Source organism: Eimeria maxima, genomic scaffold (genome assembly GCF_000499605.1).
Source record: "Eimeria maxima Weybridge genomic scaffold, Emw_scaff76, whole genome shotgun sequence".
In the NCBI taxonomy this organism is placed as follows: Eukaryota; Apicomplexa; class Conoidasida; order Eucoccidiorida; family Eimeriidae; genus Eimeria; species Eimeria maxima.
In genome coordinates, this window is record NW_013563969.1 from 35,521 (window position 1) to 52,792 (window position 17,272).

The 17,272-nt window shown below is 48.9% G+C and overlaps 1 protein-coding gene across 1 annotated transcript; it reads right to left on the reverse strand.

Moving 5' to 3' along the window:
- Positions 1–466: 466 nt before the first annotated feature.
- Positions 467–13,858, reverse strand: EMWEY_00011040 (ABC transporter family protein , related; the record flags this gene model as incomplete). The annotated part of the gene is made up of 34 exons (XM_013478900.1): positions 467–568; positions 760–1,394; positions 1,648–1,800; positions 2,116–2,350; positions 2,644–3,075; positions 3,310–3,558; positions 3,777–4,044; positions 4,262–4,373; positions 4,502–4,664; positions 4,891–4,971; positions 5,354–5,503; positions 5,595–5,661; positions 5,860–6,135; positions 6,338–6,520; positions 6,684–6,861; positions 7,059–7,206; positions 7,418–7,544; positions 7,674–7,936; positions 8,110–8,285; positions 8,479–8,582; positions 8,686–8,750; positions 8,891–9,021; positions 9,205–9,436; positions 9,621–9,768; positions 9,991–10,115; positions 10,273–10,409; positions 10,579–10,701; positions 11,118–11,213; positions 11,447–11,681; positions 11,950–12,134; positions 12,390–12,572; positions 12,792–12,888; positions 13,124–13,176; positions 13,348–13,858. The coding sequence occupies 34 exons, from the start codon at positions 13,856–13,858 to the stop codon at positions 467–469; spliced, it is 6,423 nt and encodes a 2,140-aa protein (XP_013334354.1).
- Positions 13,859–17,272: the final 3,414 nt, after the last annotated feature.

Sequence of the window (17,272 nt, forward strand, 5' to 3'; positions counted from 1 at the left end):
CGCAGTTTCTGAGCACGCTGTTAATGTAGAGAGAGCTGGCATATGCCTTTAATCGAGAAGATAATGTGGCGTTGAAACAGTAATGCCTCAAAGGGTGTTTCAGGCACGACTGAAGCAACGCCGAAAGTGGCCAAAAATCCGCATTTCCGGACCGCAACTTCAGAATGGTTCACGACGAGCGAAGGAAACCGTGGTTCCACGGTTAGCAAAATGAACAAAAAGAGCCAATTAACTCGACAGAGGACTGACTGCTCCACTTTTGTGCTTTGGCGCCCATTTGAGTGGGCCGTCTAGTTGCCTGCAAATATCGGGATCCTTATGCAAGGAGCATGAACTTTAGAGTGTATTTAGTCTAACACGGTTTAGGTTCTCCGTTTGTTGTCGATATATTGCATGGCGTTGAACGCCCTGAATAAGAAGGTAGGACTGTGGCTAAAGGGCTCGCCCTTGGGGTTGCCTCAGGCATTTAGAATTGCACCGCTTTCCTATCTGCACGCAGACTCACTTCAACAAACACTTCTTCTAGAGTTGTCTCCGAAACCACGTATGCCTCCACAGCAAAGGGAGCCTGAAGCCGCAACAGCACAGAAACTCGATCCCTCCTGTGTGCTTGAAGCTGAGCACGCAGTGCTATAGGCAGGGCTACAAGGTTCACGCTTGTTGCATCGCAAAGCTTGAATTCCCAACCCAAGCTACTTCAATGCTATCCTCTATTATGCGAGTTGCACAATAATGCCCGGGACTAAAGTTGAAACCCACCTTGGCCGCTTCAACTTCGCAAAAGATTGTCGCAAGGGACACAGCGCCCTTAGCAACGGAAGCTGTGACTTTGTACGCCATACGGTGGAGAACGCGGAGAGTGGGTAGAGTCTTTTGGAGAGCAGAAATGAAGCGACGAGGCAAAGATGGGTCCCGGGAAACAGCAGCGGCAACAAAGACACATTCAATTTGGTAGCCGTGGCCATATGTTGAACGCAATTCTGCAGGGGTGCCTAGACACAGCATTTTGCCCTTGTGAATGATGCCCACGCGATCGGCAAGCACCTCGCACTCCTCCATGGAGTGCGACGTCAGCACAATGGCTTTTCCTGAAGTTTGACAGTTTTTTGCCTCTTCAATCATGCGCCACAATATCTGTCTGCTTTCTGGGTCCACACCACTTGTGGGCTCGTCTAGCAACAGCAAATCAACTTCACCTAACATCGCTATACCCAAACTTAGCTTGCGCTTTGTGCCACCTGAGTACGACTTAACAAGAGTATGCATATGGTTCTTGCACCCTATCACTTCAAAGAAATCCGAGCAGAAATCACGTAGCTGGTGGCGCCTCAAACCCAAGAGACATCCGTAAAGGTAGACGTGCTCTGCCCCCGTTAAGGTAGGCAAAAGCGCGTCTGAAAGCGCAGTAACACGGGCAGCAGTCATGGCCAGATCAAAGAAACAGGGCATTCAATATGGTCAGCGAAACGATGTCCCACGGGGATCAGATGAATATTGTACATGCCATTATTTGTGTTACGCGCTGCAATAGGACGCAGATAATGTTTGCCATGCACTGGTTTTGCACTCAACAGCACACGGGTGAGGGTGGACTACTGAAGCAGCCGTCGGTGTGAAACGACGAGCTGTTGGGTGTCAATGCTTTACCCGTACCTGTCTGTGGGCAGTAACGGAGCTTAGCCCGTGCCTTTCTTGTTTGCTGGAGGATATCGAAGCCGCCAACGAAAACAGAACCCGCAGACTGGGGCATTAAGCTGCCGAGAATGTTGAACGTTGTAGACTTTCCAGAACCATTTATACCTGCAGAAGAACCGGCCAGGGACGCATATTGTAAGAAATGCATAAATGCTAAAACGTCCCCACGTCTAGCAACCTGGATTTCTAGGAATGAAACCCTTTCTAGGTCAAGAAGATTCAAGAGTAGCTAGACAGCACAAAGATATATGAACGGGGAGGTGGGGTTGCTGCAGTCGGTAGATGTGGCAGCTCTATTCCCTTACGCACCAATATATGCAAAGCAACTCCCTCGAGGCACACAGAAAGAAACGCCTTTCAGCGCTTTCGTGGGCTGTGGCCGCTTGCAGCAGCAACAGAACGGGAGAATACGGCTCCTACTTAGCGGGTACAAGCAGTAGAAGCATCGCTGCAGTATGGGAGGAGGGTATGTCTTTTCGAGCCTGTGCACAACCAGTGGAAGTTCAACTCCGTCCGCTTCGTTGTTTCTAGCTCCCTCCTCGCCTCTGTCAGGGTCTTCAATGCTTATGGGACTAGTTGGAAACAGGCCTGACTTGCCGTTTCGGACACGACGTCGCAGTTGCTGAACTGCCCTAGCTGATTCAGTTTCTTCCTCCTGCATCGCCACACAAGTTAGTGGTCACACAAAAACCCCTCTTGCTCATGGAGCGAACGTCATAGCACGCTCACGTCCTTGGGTTTATAACGCCGTGCATTTCGAATAAACGAGCTTAGTAGCCCAATAACCAGGTCACAGTACGGACATTGGAGCAATGGCCTGCTGCTGTGTCCATCCCAACGTCGGGTATGGGGTATGCAGGTACATGCCAGATTCAACTTCATCTGATGAAGAGCAGCCCCAGGGCAACCAAAGGTGTCTGCGATGTAAAATGCAAATAACTCGCTCACCTGCACATTAAGGCCCAAGCTTCTACTTGCATTCCTTCTCCTGAAGAAAACCGCGTCAATATCTGTCCTCATTGTTCGTAGTCCTGAATTCCTGGAGGCGCCTGGAGGGTCTCTTCTCAATGTGGTGGAGTCACGTTTTTTGGGATCAGGCAGGCAGCAGAGACAAGAGGAACAAATGCCACAAAGGACACGAGCTGCACTCGTTACTAGAGAGACCACAAATCTGCGCACAGAGGTCAACATTCTTGCTCTGCTCATGGGGTAGTTGATCGCCCAATCTACGGCTATACAAATCATCCAGTTCAACAAAATCGTCAATCCCAAGTACAACAACGGACATCCTGTCTTTCGGAACTCAAACCAGTTCACCAACTCCTTTGCCTTCACGTCGCCACCAGTTAGCTGGTTCATCATTGCGAGGTTAGTCAATAGCTGCGACAAAAGCATGCCCAGAAGAATCGCTCATTTCAGCTAGTTAGAAAGCAGATCGTACCCGCTATGCCCTTTCCGAATAATGCGATAAACCCGGAACGTGGCAGAGAAGTCTACAGGAGACATTTCTGTCCAGCAAGACTACAGAGAATCTGTCTGGTTCGAAGTTTGATGTTGAATAATTGCGCTCCAAGGCCTTCAACTGTAGGAGAGGAATTTAAGTATTCTCCATACCTCACAAAACGCAGCATGGGGAAGCAGCATAAAGACGTATCTCAGGTATTGGCTGTACATGCCTTGCAGTCCGCTGACTTCTGTAAAGAGAGCTTGAATTGAGGGGAGCGACCACCCCAGAAGCAGCATAACAATAACGAAAGTCATTGGAGAGTCAAGACCCATCGAAATAGCATAGCCCAGGGGGCAAACTGAGAAACAAAACAGTACTGTGCCAAGGAGGAAGGCTCCGCGTTGGTGAGGCCCTACCTGGACTCGCAGCAATCCAAAGACAACAACGCGGCTATCAAAAAAAGGTTCAACCACATTAAGCATCTAATGTAGAGCTAGAGTGTGAACAAAACTTCGGTCGGATATGTGAGTCTAAATATTTGCAAAATAAGTGCAGGGATGGAGAACAGTCTTCTAAGGCCCTTGCGTCGCTTTGGGATGGCTCTCAACAAATCATTATGAGACCACGAGCTTACAAGAGGTGTAATATCAACCCAAAGAATCATGCCGAAGATGATCGAGCACGGGAGGAGGAGGAGGACCATGTCCACGATGTAGCTTGATATCCAGTACTGAAACGGAGTGACCTGCGCAAGGATTTGTTGGTGCCGGACTTTCCTCACTCTCTCTACTATGCAAACTTTCCCCACGCCAGCCGCCACGAAGGAGTATGCAATTACTGTGAAGAAGCCAACCACCAGGCCATCCATTGACTTGTCGTCCGTGTCTTCAAATGGATGGTTGCTGAAGGTAGAGCAGAATGCAAGCTGACTCCATAATAGCCAGACTCTCCAGTATAGTGTGTGTTATCAATATATAACACTCCCTTACACATTTAAATATAAATGTCATGGCTTCAGCTCAGGGCAGCAAAACAGAGAATTTTATCCAAGGTACGGGACTGAGTATTTACAAACGAACCAGCGAAACTCTGCTCAACAATAATCTGTTTGATCCCTACCTGAGAAATACGGCATTCGGGATTCCTGTGCGGTCTTGCGCCAGGCAGTTGAGCAGATGGCTGTAGTGCAAAGGTATGGAGTCTCGGAAAGTGGAATTATGCCATATGGTAACTGCAGTGATTCAACACAAACACGCATGCACAGAGCATTTTACCCACGATATTTGGCTGTCTATTTATAGACGCATATGGGTGGATAAGTGCAGGCTGATCGTGGTGTTGCTTTTCGATTCAGCTCACCTTCTAGTTGGCCGGCTTCATCAGATAGATCGGCCTGGCCTTCGGGAGCCACGTAAGCGCCAAAGCGGGGAGAATGAGGACCAAAGTAGCCATTCAAGAGGAATTCGTACATATCGTTGTTGTTCTTCACATTACTGGAGATGTTATTGTGAGTCATATAGGGCTACGATGGCAAAGGGGAAGCAGCATGAGCGCATCATATAAAAATGTAGAGAACATGCAAAGTGTAAGTAGTGCATGCCCTTCCTCTTTCAACTACTCTGAATTTGTACGTTGCTCTTAACGCATGAGGGAACGCTGGGATGGCCAGCAAGAGAATACGCTGGAAGGCAGCACTCACAGAATAACACCGATCAAGGGCTCCCAACATCCACCCACTCCCTCCGTACGGCACCTCCGAATGGATGCTTTTTGGGAGGCGGTATTCGAATAACTGTTGTCCATTCAGGGGCACGCGTGGCTCCGATTTCCTATAAAAGGGAGAAGAGGCAGAAAACAGGCAACCCTGGGAAAAAGCGACCTCAAAAAAGCGAAGCCCGAAGTGCACGAGGCACAAAATGCATGCATGACAGCGAAAGGGTCTCAATGGAAAGTCGAACTTGTGCATCATACAGTCTGAACACTTGGAAGTCAGGTACGTGACTACTGATGAGTAGTATAGCCTCACTCAGACCGAAGGTATAGTGTCAGTCCCATTAGCAGAAGCGGAATGAAAAAGGAGACAGTTACCAGCGCCCAGTCTGCAACGCCCATGCGAAGGAGCAACATAGCGCGTAACAAGTTGAGAAAGCAGCAGCAACACAGCACAACTGTTGATAAGGGCAGCACGTATTGGGTAAATCAAAACCGCACCCCGATAAAGAAGGCGAATCCGCTTGGCCAGCAGTGCTCGAACAACAGCAAGCTGCCACCGCAATCCTCGTCTAGGGCGCCCCCGTTTTTGGTGGGATGCGAGCCAACTGGAGCCACCAACAGAACAATTGGAGGTGGTAGTTGTACTACCTGAAGTAGCATCTAAGGAAGCAGCGGTTGGGTGAACTCGTCCGGCTGTAGTGCTTGCACAACGCTCGGATCCTTTTCCAATACTTCCTACTTTTAAAGGTTGAGATCCATTAACGTGTCCATCATGAGTGTTTTGTGCAGGAGCAACCGCTGTGCGTCTGCAGAAACAATCCAGAGTATGGAGCTCCGCAGTGAACGGCATGCCGATACTTTATATGCATGTATATATATGTAACACTGTAACATATAGCACTTGAGTGGGCACAACGACGATGTGCACTTGCAGCCAAGCTGGCTCTTCCGTTCCCCCATATCTGCAATTCGCAACTCATGTGAGCTAAAATGCTATTGCTTACTCATGTGGAAGAGCAGAAACCCTGTACGCAGGAGACGAACAGCGGCCATTTGCAGAACTTGAACATGAGTTAGAAGAGGCTCCACTTCGCGCGACATTGCTAACTTGGGAGGGCTTGCTGTGGCTGTTTGATCCATCTGTTCTTGTTGCCTCTAAAGCCCTGCCTCTAGCAGCAAGCTTAACGACATTTAGGAAGACCTCTTCAAGTGAAGCAAACCCTAGAACAGCGCTCTCGACCCCGTAGTGGTGTGCGTTAATTTCCAGCTCGGAAAAGAGACTGAGCCACACAGAACCCGCATCAACGCGGACCAAACAGTCCAAGGTGTTAACACAAACCAGCAGCAGTTATCCCCAACGGTTTATGACCTTGAGGGAGCTCTCATTTGTACAACATATGCCGTCTTTGATGGTTTGCGTTAATCTACCCTCATACACTGCGTGCGTAGAGCTCCTGGTTAATTCGCTGTGAGTGTACCCACCGGGGTAACTGGAAAGAGTGACAAAATGGGCAAACAATTCGCAGTTCGTGCCTGGAGACTTCCGTGATTGTGGGCGGATATTCGAATGTTTGAAGCAGCCGCCGCAGTTTCTTTTGTGCTTGCTGCTCCTCTCGTTTTGCCTGTTTCAGGAATACAACGGAAATAATATAGCCGCTGCCGAACCTGCACAGTCATGTTTACCAGACGCATTAAAACGGACAAACGAATTCCAATCTTCAATGCCGGGATATCACTCATAGCGACAGCTAACAAAAGGGACGCCACCTCATCTGCTTGGCCTGAAATGAATATTCATCCGTATATGAGCTGCTGAATGCTTTCCTACCTTGACTTGAGTGTCAGTGCTGTTCCCTCAGATGCGATAACGCCGTCAACCATGATAGCAAGGCGGTCACACAAATAGTCAGCTTCTTCCATCATGTGCGTAATCAAGACGATGCACCGTCCTCTGCTCAAGACGCGGACGGAGTCCCAAAAGGTTCGGCGATACAGAATATCCATACCTGAAGATGAAGGGCATGATCAACCGCCGAGCACATGCGTACATGCAGAGGGATGCAAGGGTGTTCATAACGTTTGGCAGATATCCATCACTTTTCCTCAGATGAAGTGCTCAAGTAAACTACCCTAGCCGTATGCAATCCGAGTGTTTGAATAAGAGTAAGCTTATATAGATGATCTAGAGAGCACAAGAACCAACAAAATGCTGCGTGTGCCTTGCCAGCGGTCGGTTCGTCAAGAAAGACAATTGTTGGATCTCCGAGAAAAGCAACAGAGCTGCTCACGCGCCTTCTCCAGCCGCCACTAAGAGCTGCCACTTGGACCTTGGCCATTTCCGATAGCTGCATCTGAAATTTCGCAGCAGGAATGCAATCGGAGGACCCATCTACAGTATCGAAGTGAACCACATGGATTGTTTGAACTACCTCCATTACACTCGGCTGCCACAGGAAATAACACAAGCGTTCATTGGAGCTGCCCCGTGGCATTACGTTGCTTGTTTGATTCGCGAGAGGGGTTAAGACTGTCTATTTGTTTGTATTTCGACGAATGCCCGACCATGCTCATGAGTTCCGCAACCTCTTCTCTCCTTCGTCCCCTCGGAATACCACGGAGGGCTGCGTAGAGCCAGAGAGTCTCTTCAATGGTTAAGTAGGGAAGCAAAACGTCGAATTGAGGGCAGTATCTGAGAGCAAGGCAGCCACTCGACTCTTGATAGCTATATAATTCCCGACCTGCTGGCAGCCGCGCGTGCAGAACCTCCTGCTAAATAGTGTGTATGCCCGTCAGTGCACTGAAAGCCCAACCGCCTCACCCAATGTTGCATCGTGCATGGGATGGATGCTGCCTAACAGATACGCCGCCAATTAGGACATCCCCGCTGGTTGCAGCGAGCGATCCCGTGATGACAGAAATCAAAGTTGACTTTCCCGCCCCGTTCTGGCCGAGAAGCCCAAATATCTCGTCACGATACACAGAAAACGAAACCCCTCTGACAGCCTTAACGGAGCCTCTAGAGCACTTTTTCGTTTTCCATGTGCGGAAGTTCTTGTGTACTCCGCACACCTCCAGAAGGGGCTGCAGAAACAGACGGCATCACATGAGGAACTGGTTAGAGTTTGTTAGCCCAAATCACTGTTGCGTTCACAGAGGTCGTGGGTGCTCCTGATACTGGGGACCTAGATCGTCGCTATCAACAGATAAAGTGCGTTTTGGGAAATCACACAGGCTCGTGAGAATATAAAACCCACCTTGCCGTCGTCTTCACTGCCCCTGCTGAGTTTGCAGAAGGGCCCCTCTGCGATCTCTTGGAGTTCTTGCCGATCCTTTGGAGGTCGTCTTAGGCAACACAGGAGGCAAGACTTGCGCATGCAACTGATGACGGGGGACACGAAGAAAAGCGGATGCTTGGGGCTTCCACTGGAAGCTAAGAAAGAACAAGACAGAAACGCATAACAACAACGCGTAACACACGAAGTGTTCTACACCGGGTAATCAGGGCACTGAAATAAAAAAGCTGCAGCATTCGCGGTTTGCCGTTGCTCTTAGGTCTAAAGTGTAAAGGGGTGGGTAGGCGGAAACGCATAACTGCCTCGGCTGCATAAGTTCGCCACACGTACTTGGCTGGATCTTGTGAAGGTAGGCGCCAAGGCATGCGAAGACAACTGTACTTATACTCAAAGTAATGTACGTATCCGCCAGTGTGATACCGAGAGAAGAGGTACTGCGAACGAACACAAACAGAGACAGCTGCCTCCAAGGGAATATCACACGGCGTCAAACTTGTGGTAGACCGAAGCCCACGAACTGACGAATGAACGTCTTACTGGACTGTACTCCGGCGAATGCCACCAATGTATGGCTCATTGAAGATCCAGGCAATGTCGATCCCCTGATCATGCGAAACACAGGGAAAGTGAAGAGAAAGGAGGCCTGAACTGGATTTCTCTCTGCCCGACAGAGGTGAGGCGTCTGCGCTGAACCATCAAGCAATGCAACATGTGCCAGAAATGAACGTGTATTGTGACTTACCACTCCGAGAGCAGCTGCAGGGCAGACAACCATGAAGAGCTGCTGCAACAGCGGGTTCCATGCTGCACTGCCAAATCTTTGGCAGACAACGGGCACCCATATTAGGACATACCAAGCACACGCTGCCATTGCTGCTCACATAGGGCACAGGCAGCACAGGCGGCCACACATCACGGACACATCATAGGTTTGGGTAATATGTTAGAGCAGTAAGCAGGAGGACAGATTAGTTACGAGGAAGGGGGCAAGCGTAGTGCTCCGCCAGCTTTCGTAGAAAAGCAACAAGCAAGACAGCGCCATCGTTAACAGCTTACCTGCAAGATTTCCGTCGGTAAACAATGCGGTGACGAATAAGGCAAAAGAAATAGAGGCGGTCAGAGCAAGCAGAAATAGCAAGATGACAAACCATATATCGCTCAACGTGAAGGCATAATAATGAGAAATGAAAGCCACCGCTATTAGCGTGGGCAAGTTGTAGAGAGTAAAGAACAGATACCACGAAGTCCACAGCACTCTATCAGATATTCCCAAAATCTTGAGCATGTTCTGCAGCACGAAAATAACACAGGGCCTCACTCCCCATTTTGAGACAATGACGGTCGCAGCCGACTCTTTCTCAACAATAGCTACAGTCAGGGTAGAGAGGCAGTTCAACGGATTCAGCGTTTGCAAAGGGATCTGATATGAAGGTGCATGGCACATAGGCAATGATGTAGCAGGTGCTACCCACTTTGAATCCCGTTTCCTTGTCGACCATAATTGCCTTCACTACTTGCCAAAGAATGCAGACGAACAAGACGACGAAAGGTGCAGCACACGAGTGAGGTTTCCCAGAACGAGATATCACCGTGGCAGGGACGAAAGGCATTGCTGACTCTCTAAGAACAAACATGCACGCAAGGCATTCATAAAGTAGTTAACGTTTGTCACATGCCACCTTGCCACAGACTCTGCGGATGGTCAAGTGCCGAAATCATTCTGAAAGGTATATGGGTAAAAGGTCAGACGTTGCTTTCATCTGCCGAGTACTTAGTTTGTACGCCTGCATCCTATGCTCATTTAATGCGTTTTAGCACTAGAAAGGAGCTGAAAAGGCTCACAGAAAGTTGAGTGGACTGTATGCCCTCCGCACAGGGGTACTGACATTTCTTAGGATGCTCTGGAGTGGCCCGACCGCTGCCACAATTAATCCAATTCCCATCCTATGGGTGCGGGAGTAAAACAGCTGCAAACCAGCCCACGAAACAACACACATGTCAACTTTTGCAGTCCTTGACTTGGAAATAAGCCTTTACGTAATCGTGATTGGCTTGAGATGCGGTGGGGCTCTGCTTGGAACCGCTCTCTTATTGCACCTTGCAACGAGAAGGCAAAAGACGTACTCTCTCTAGTACTTGCATAGAAGGTGTCGAAGGGTCACATCCTGCTGCTGCTGCTCGCATGGTGAATAGACGGACTACGCCGTACCCAGGGCCCAACACCCACGCAGGCAGCAAATGGCGGTACATTTGTGATATACCTTCGGAGGAACATACAGTAAGACCAAAAACAAAGCAATTCATTCCATTCCAGCTGCTCATACCTACGGAGGCTTGTAGGACCACACGCGTGTCTCTTGATGCTGAGTGGTGGTGCCCTTTACAAGCGAGGAAGCTAGGTGAAGTAGAAACTATATCATATGGAATCACCCTTGGGGGACGCTGGTTCATTTGCAGCTGAAATGCAAAAAACAAGTGTCAACATTTCTGCTAAGTTTCGCTCGGATTCCTCGACAAACGACTTGAGTAGTGTCTTGCGATTCGTCGAAAATGCTACGCAGGTTCGCACAGTCCAAGAAAAGACAACGAATTATTAACACAGAAGAACATGTCTAGCTGCAGGCCTTATTCAGCAATCTACATGGTGGTCAGTCAGGCGGGCCGTGTATTCCCCGCATTTCCTCCAGGCTCATTCTCCCTGCTGCTTGAACTTGGTGTAGTTGCATTCTGTAGCTATTGTAATTGTTCACTGTAGTTATTGTGGGTATCGGCTACAGCTTTTGTAGGTGCTTTCTGCAGTCTTTGCAAGTGTAACACAAAGCCATTGTGGTTCAGAGATGTGGCATTTGGAGTTATTCTGTGTAGATGGTGTGGTCGTCGCCTGCAGGTCCACAGTCAACTACATGACTGGGTGTCTTGAGCTCTGCTCCGACAATATCTGTTCCCCTCGGGATATTTTCTGTCCTCACCGATGCTGTCCAGCACAGGCAGTCTTCCGAAGTAATCAAACATCTTGAAGAATGCTTCGGATATCCGCTCCCACTGCGGTTGGAATTCCTGCGACACTGCATTACAAGGCGCAGAGACAAAAGGCCCTAGTGCCTCCCCCGTTGTTGTTTCGGTTGTATTTTATTAGGCAGTTGTGGCGTGCAAAAGAGGGGAAGCACTCAACTTTTGCCTATCCTGCTGCCTATGCCTTTTCTGATTTTTGCATGCTATTTTACAGTTGCAATACTCAAAACAGCGAAGTCAACCAGCTGCTATAACTCGTGCAGCTACATGTATCTCCTCTGCCTACCTGGAGAGCCTGAAGGGAGCTCGCGGACTTTGGACCGATCCAGGTTGAAAACATGAACAAGAGTTATGAGGTCCAGGAAACCGCCTGTCAGGTGGCCATAGGGCTTCCCTTCGTTGGGAGTTCCAATCACGTCGGCCTCCAAGAGGAAACTGGCCCCTCCAAAGTACGTTGTGGAGTTATAACTCGTATAGTGTCTCCGCAGAAACTTCACAGCGTCGTTGACAAACGAACGAGGCTAAGCACATCAGCACACCGCACAGCACACAAAGCCCACTTGCATTCGTTATGCCTATCCCTTCTCCCTTAGACACACAGAACCCTAATAAATTTATGCAAATTTACACACATTAACAGGGGGAGAGCACAAAAACATGAAACAACAATGAATCAGCACAGAAAGCATGCTGCGGCCCTTTGGTGCATCGCTGTGCTAAACTATTTGGCTGTCATCAGGAAATAAATGGAATTCGTGTGAATCTGCATCTGGTGCCGTTCGTTCTCACCGTTCCCCTGCGCACGTGCATGCGTATTGTGACATCCAGTTGGCCTCGCTCTGTGGCTCTGCAGACGAAGGCCGAGTGAATGGGTCGTTCTTTTTGAGCTGCAGCGGCTCGTCGATACTTGTCCAGTGCCTTCTCCGAAGGGAACGTTTTGAACAGATTATTCTCCGTTGTATGCTTCATTAGGTCTGACAAGCAGCTCGCAGAAAATAGCAGAAGATTCATCCCAGTGTACTAGCGAAGAAATACTATATGGACTAGGTTGTACAATCCTACCCTCTGTTCGAGGAACAATATCAGCAGCTTCGTCCTAGATAGGCTCAGGGTCTGCAGGTATTGCTTGCGTATGAAGATAAAACATATGTGGTGACAAAAGCAATCATGGAGAGGAGCAGAAACAGAAAAGGGATATCATACAGCAATGTCTAATGTTTTCTGCTTACAAGGGGACACCGTCTGGGCGAACTTTTCCATGAAGAGGCGGAGCTGTTGGCAGTCAGTGCCCCCCTTGTCTACGAAAGCCAGAAGGCCGCCGTAGTGAAGCACAAGCGGCAAATACATTAAATGCAGACCGTCATACCGGCGACCAAAGGAAGCCATCAGACTCGATGGAGGAGTGCACAGATCTGCGTACGCCCGCAACCTCAATACGTGAGAACAGAGGCTAATTAACCTCCTGGCTTCTAGCCGGTGCACCAGGTACAGTACAGTGCAAGACGTTGCCTCCACATTTCTTCAGATTAGTGTTGCTATTCTCGTATTCTGAGCTGCATGCTAAGAGCCTGTGAATAGCTCCAAAGAAGGTGATTCTTAGTTTTACGGAAAACAGTACTAATTGGACTCACTGCTGTCTTGTGCCATTTTGCTGACTCTGTTCATATAGGAAGCGAAGTTGCACGACATATTTGGGCCGCGCGACATATTGGTTGGTACGTAGTTGAGCTGGAAGCACAGGGGAAGCAGACACAAGCGCCTTCGGGACCCTTTTGCAGCTTGATTCAACAGCAATCACCCAACCCACACCCGCAGGCATCATAAAGAAACATACGCAGACGAAAAGCCACATTCATGCAGTCATCCATGCCTTAAACAGAGATCGCTACCCTCTAACTCTTCAACTGCAGGCTTATCTGTTGTTTCTCCAAAATTCATCGTTATTCCTGGCCATGCTGCTTACCTCCACGTTCTGGTAGTGAGCAAGAATGATGCATGCGGATGCGACGAGAGCAACTGAACAGCAAGGACCCTCAGAGAATATAAGCAAAATTATTCAGCCCTGCTAAACTCCTGGAGAGGAAAACCCACGTGCAGCAGAGGGAGGCAATGGCCGGTTGTGCATGGGTTATTTCATCATGCTTTATGTATTTGTGTCCGAAACGGGGTAATCCAGAGTTGTCTCACCTGGAGCAAGAAGGCCTATGAGAGTCATGAATGGATACCTGAGCCTGAACGTGAAGGCGCGCCAGAGGAGCACCATCACACGATCTGCTGCTGACGAAAACTGTGCAGCATGCTTGAAGAAACCAGAGCGAAGCACAGGGGGTTTCCTCAGTTGTTGAGAAGCTTCCGTCGGCTCCAAAGCAGGACACTCCGTAACAACAAAGGAAGCGAAGCTCTGTGCATCTAAATTTTCTCGGTGATCCTCCTGAGCAGCACCATGGGGCTCTCTATTCCCCTTTAACATGCACGCACTGCCTGCTTCTTTGTCCATATTGTGCTCTTCTGCCGGGCCACGGGCCCCTTGCGGGGCTGCATGTGGAAAAGTAAAAGGATGGTTAGCAGGCTGCAACGGGGAGTCTTCGAGTGTGCCTGCGGCTCCCCCTGGATCAGACGCTGGTAGCCCCGTAGAAAGACTCGAACTGGAGTGGGTTGGAGCAGTTCTCTGTAGAGGAGCAGTGCAACTAGAGGCCATCTTGGTATTTAGGCCCGACATTGCTGCTGAGGCCCCACTCCTGCATTCAGTCTGCTGTGGTTAGACCAGCGCACGTCTTGCGAGGAGCCCTTTGGGCTTTGCTTGAAAGCTTGCTAGTAAATGGGAAGATATTGAGATGGTGGATGGGGGAAGTTGGGTGTAAGGCAATAGTGGGGGGGGTGGAATGTGCTCACAACGACACACTCTTGTCGATATAAGGCAGCAGGGTCACCTTTGGGCGGTGGGGGGGGGAAAGAATTGAAGTACCTGGTACAAAACTCAAAAAGGACGTTAGTGGTTGTAAAGGGAGATGATGTGAATTTAATGAAAGGCAGGAAAGGCGAAAAACGATTGAAAGCCTATCTGGCCTACTGCCGTGAGGCTGCGTGTGGCGCGCGGTACTCTCCGACGCGGCATGGCCATGGTTCTCTTCCTGGTTTCTTGAAGACTGAGGAAAAATTAAAACAAAAACAGCAAGGTAATACTAGTCAGGGGTCGGTTGCAGTGCACGGCTGCCTCGGCCACTAGCGGTCGATGGTGCCACTAGTAGGGTGACCACCGGATTTCTGCTTGAATTAGCATATTACGCTTACGAACGTGGTACTCAATTTTCTTGTAACAAATATTAACTCCAATACTAGGAGGATAAGGGGAAAATATGGTGGGCTTTATCGGCATGCTAGTGATTTCAGCTTGGCGCGAACTATCACTGAGAGCTTCCAGATAATTACAGATACAGGGGACAGCCGCTTTCTTCCACTATTTCAATACACTCCAAACAGGATTAATTTCGATCATGCGCTTTCCTTCCAATTCATCTGGGATCATTGGTCGCTGTTTCTTTAGACTTTCAACTGACCGCGCGAGCAAAGTCCAGGCTACACGATTCTGAAGTTGCCTCCATTTAGCTTTCTAATCTGAAACTACCCATCATATTCTCTGTGCCTCCATCTGGATACACGATATGGTTCGGAATGCAGGGGTCTCAATCAAACTTCCCTGAAATATTCATGTAGGCCTCTGTTTCAATCCCTCTGGTGTCCCCCTGTGTGGTACATCGATTGTGTGGCTTAATACCTCTCCGATTGCTGTATTCGATGCTGCTTTAGAGGGCTAAGCTTGCCTGCTTCAGAAATCACCATCTAGTAGATCCCCACCACCAGCATTAACAAACCATACCCCTCATTCGTTCTTCTTCTTTGCAGTTCTTCAACCTCTCCACTGCCATATAACAGAAGAATTGTGGGACGTCCTATGCACGTTAATATTGGCTTCAACGCAGAAATAACTTTAAAAAGAATGAGGTGGTTATATGTGTGATGCATGCGTAACTGTGCTGATATCGACGTTGCATATTCAAAAGCCAACCTGTGCCACCTCCATGCGACAAGACACGTATTCCCGATCCTTTAAAGCACCAGCAACCATCTGGCTCTTTCCTGTGTCCCGTTTTATTGATGCTGTCTTTTTGGAGCTACCAATTCCAAAGAGACAACAAGCCAGCAAGGCAGCAAGAAACTTGAGAAAGGGAGGCAGTTCAGAAGGCACGCCTTCCCTTGTATTACGACTAGCAGTACCTGTTGTATTGTTAGTTGCCTGCACCATTCTGATTTACATTGCTCTTGGGTTCTTCAATAGCACAGAGCAAAGCCGCAACGACTCTTGGGCATGCCAAATCTCAGGGAGGCTTCCTGACAACTGACTAGCTAGGTAGCTTTTGCAGTTGGTTTGGATGACTAAACCATCCGACTACAATTTTTCTTTTTCTAAAGTTAAACAGTAGTCGGTACAAAAGATTACTTCCTTTTTAACCATCAAGGTGAGCAGTAGAACAAGAGAGATGGTTGCCTGCAGTTCATATACAGGCCCCTTAGAGTCCCTAAACGTTGTGACGCTTGCCTTGCCTAAGGTCTCCCCCCAAAGCCAACTAGATAAACAAGAATAAGCAAATAATCCAAACCCACTGACAGACGCATCTGGAGCCCAGTTTGTTCATTGCGAACAGATGAAAGGGGACGGAACTGAATCCGTTTAAGTTAAGCTCCTAAGTGTCAGTCAGCGGCAAGGACGAGAAATAACCCAGGCAGTAACTAATCGGCTCTAAAGGAGAACAAGCAGATGAAGGGACCGATTATTAAAAATGTCCATTTGCATTCGCGCCGGCAAACCCACACTCACATGCACACATATATATGCACATTGTCCGTTGGAACTACGAAGCTTCAGCGTAATACAGGAGTAGCCTGCCATATATCTTTGTCAAGCACATTACAGAAGCGGAGTTTCGTGGAATGTCGACTGCAGCGGGCAGCGACATATAGAAATAACGAAACTGCAGCGGCGAGTGTTATGGGCAGCAGCCCCCCCGGGGCTTCTGTGTGCCGCGCAAGCATCTGGGACTATCATATTCATGGAAAAGCAGACGCAGGCAGTAGATAATGACGGGTTTTACGTAGCAGTTTCAGGTGTCTATCGAGTGCAACGCCTTGTTGGATGTAGCTGTTTTGCGGCGGGAGGCCACCTCCGGTTTCTGGGCTGCTATTACCCTTATATCGAATAAAAAATCCATACTTATTGGGCATTTATCAATGCGAATTCAGCTTCCAATTTTTTGGTGTATCGACAGCCCATGAAAAATATCGAAGGCCGATGGTCAGCGGCTGAAGCGGCGGCGCCGTACAGCGGCATGAGGTTTGTCTGCCTTTGGTGTAGGAGTTAAATACAGTCATTTCCCCGTTGTTTTTAAACATAATTAACATGAAAAAGGGAAATTAAAGAGGAGAAATACTTTTACATGGAGGTTTCCGGCACACGTAAACTGCCGAGACGTGCCTCGATCCACTAGCTGGCGTTCCCATCAGCAACTTGTGGGAATCTTGTGTTGTTTTCCTCTCATTCCTCTGTTTTCGCTTTATCTCCTCTTCTTTTGTAGTTTTATTCCATATAGGGGCGTAAAACCCTTTTTAAACTCCCGTTTCTGCTCGCGCATGCTGGTTTGGCCAGCTGTATGTACTAACCGTCCTTCGTTGCGGTGGTTCTCGTTCGGCCTCCTTCTGTTGCCTTCTTCGTTTCCTCGCTCCCCTATTTATTTCACAGCATTCTTTTAATGCACTTGACCTCCCTATGATATTTTACTTGCTCATCAGTAGCAAGTTGCAGCCTCGGCAGCCCCCGCCCCGCCAGCCATGAGGTCGTGGAGGAACTGCTGCGGCCTTCTCCGCTCTTAATGTGTTCATCAAGGAGTTGTGCACCAACACAGGCAAGAGGAATTTGAAAGAAGCAGCAAGCTAGCCCTTCCTTAAGAGCGCAGCTAAGGAAGGGGCGCGAAGCAGCAGCAGCAGCCAGAAACTGTCGCTGCAGTGTTAGCAGCAGCTTTTCAGCAATCACAGCGTGCTCTCTTCTATACACACGCGA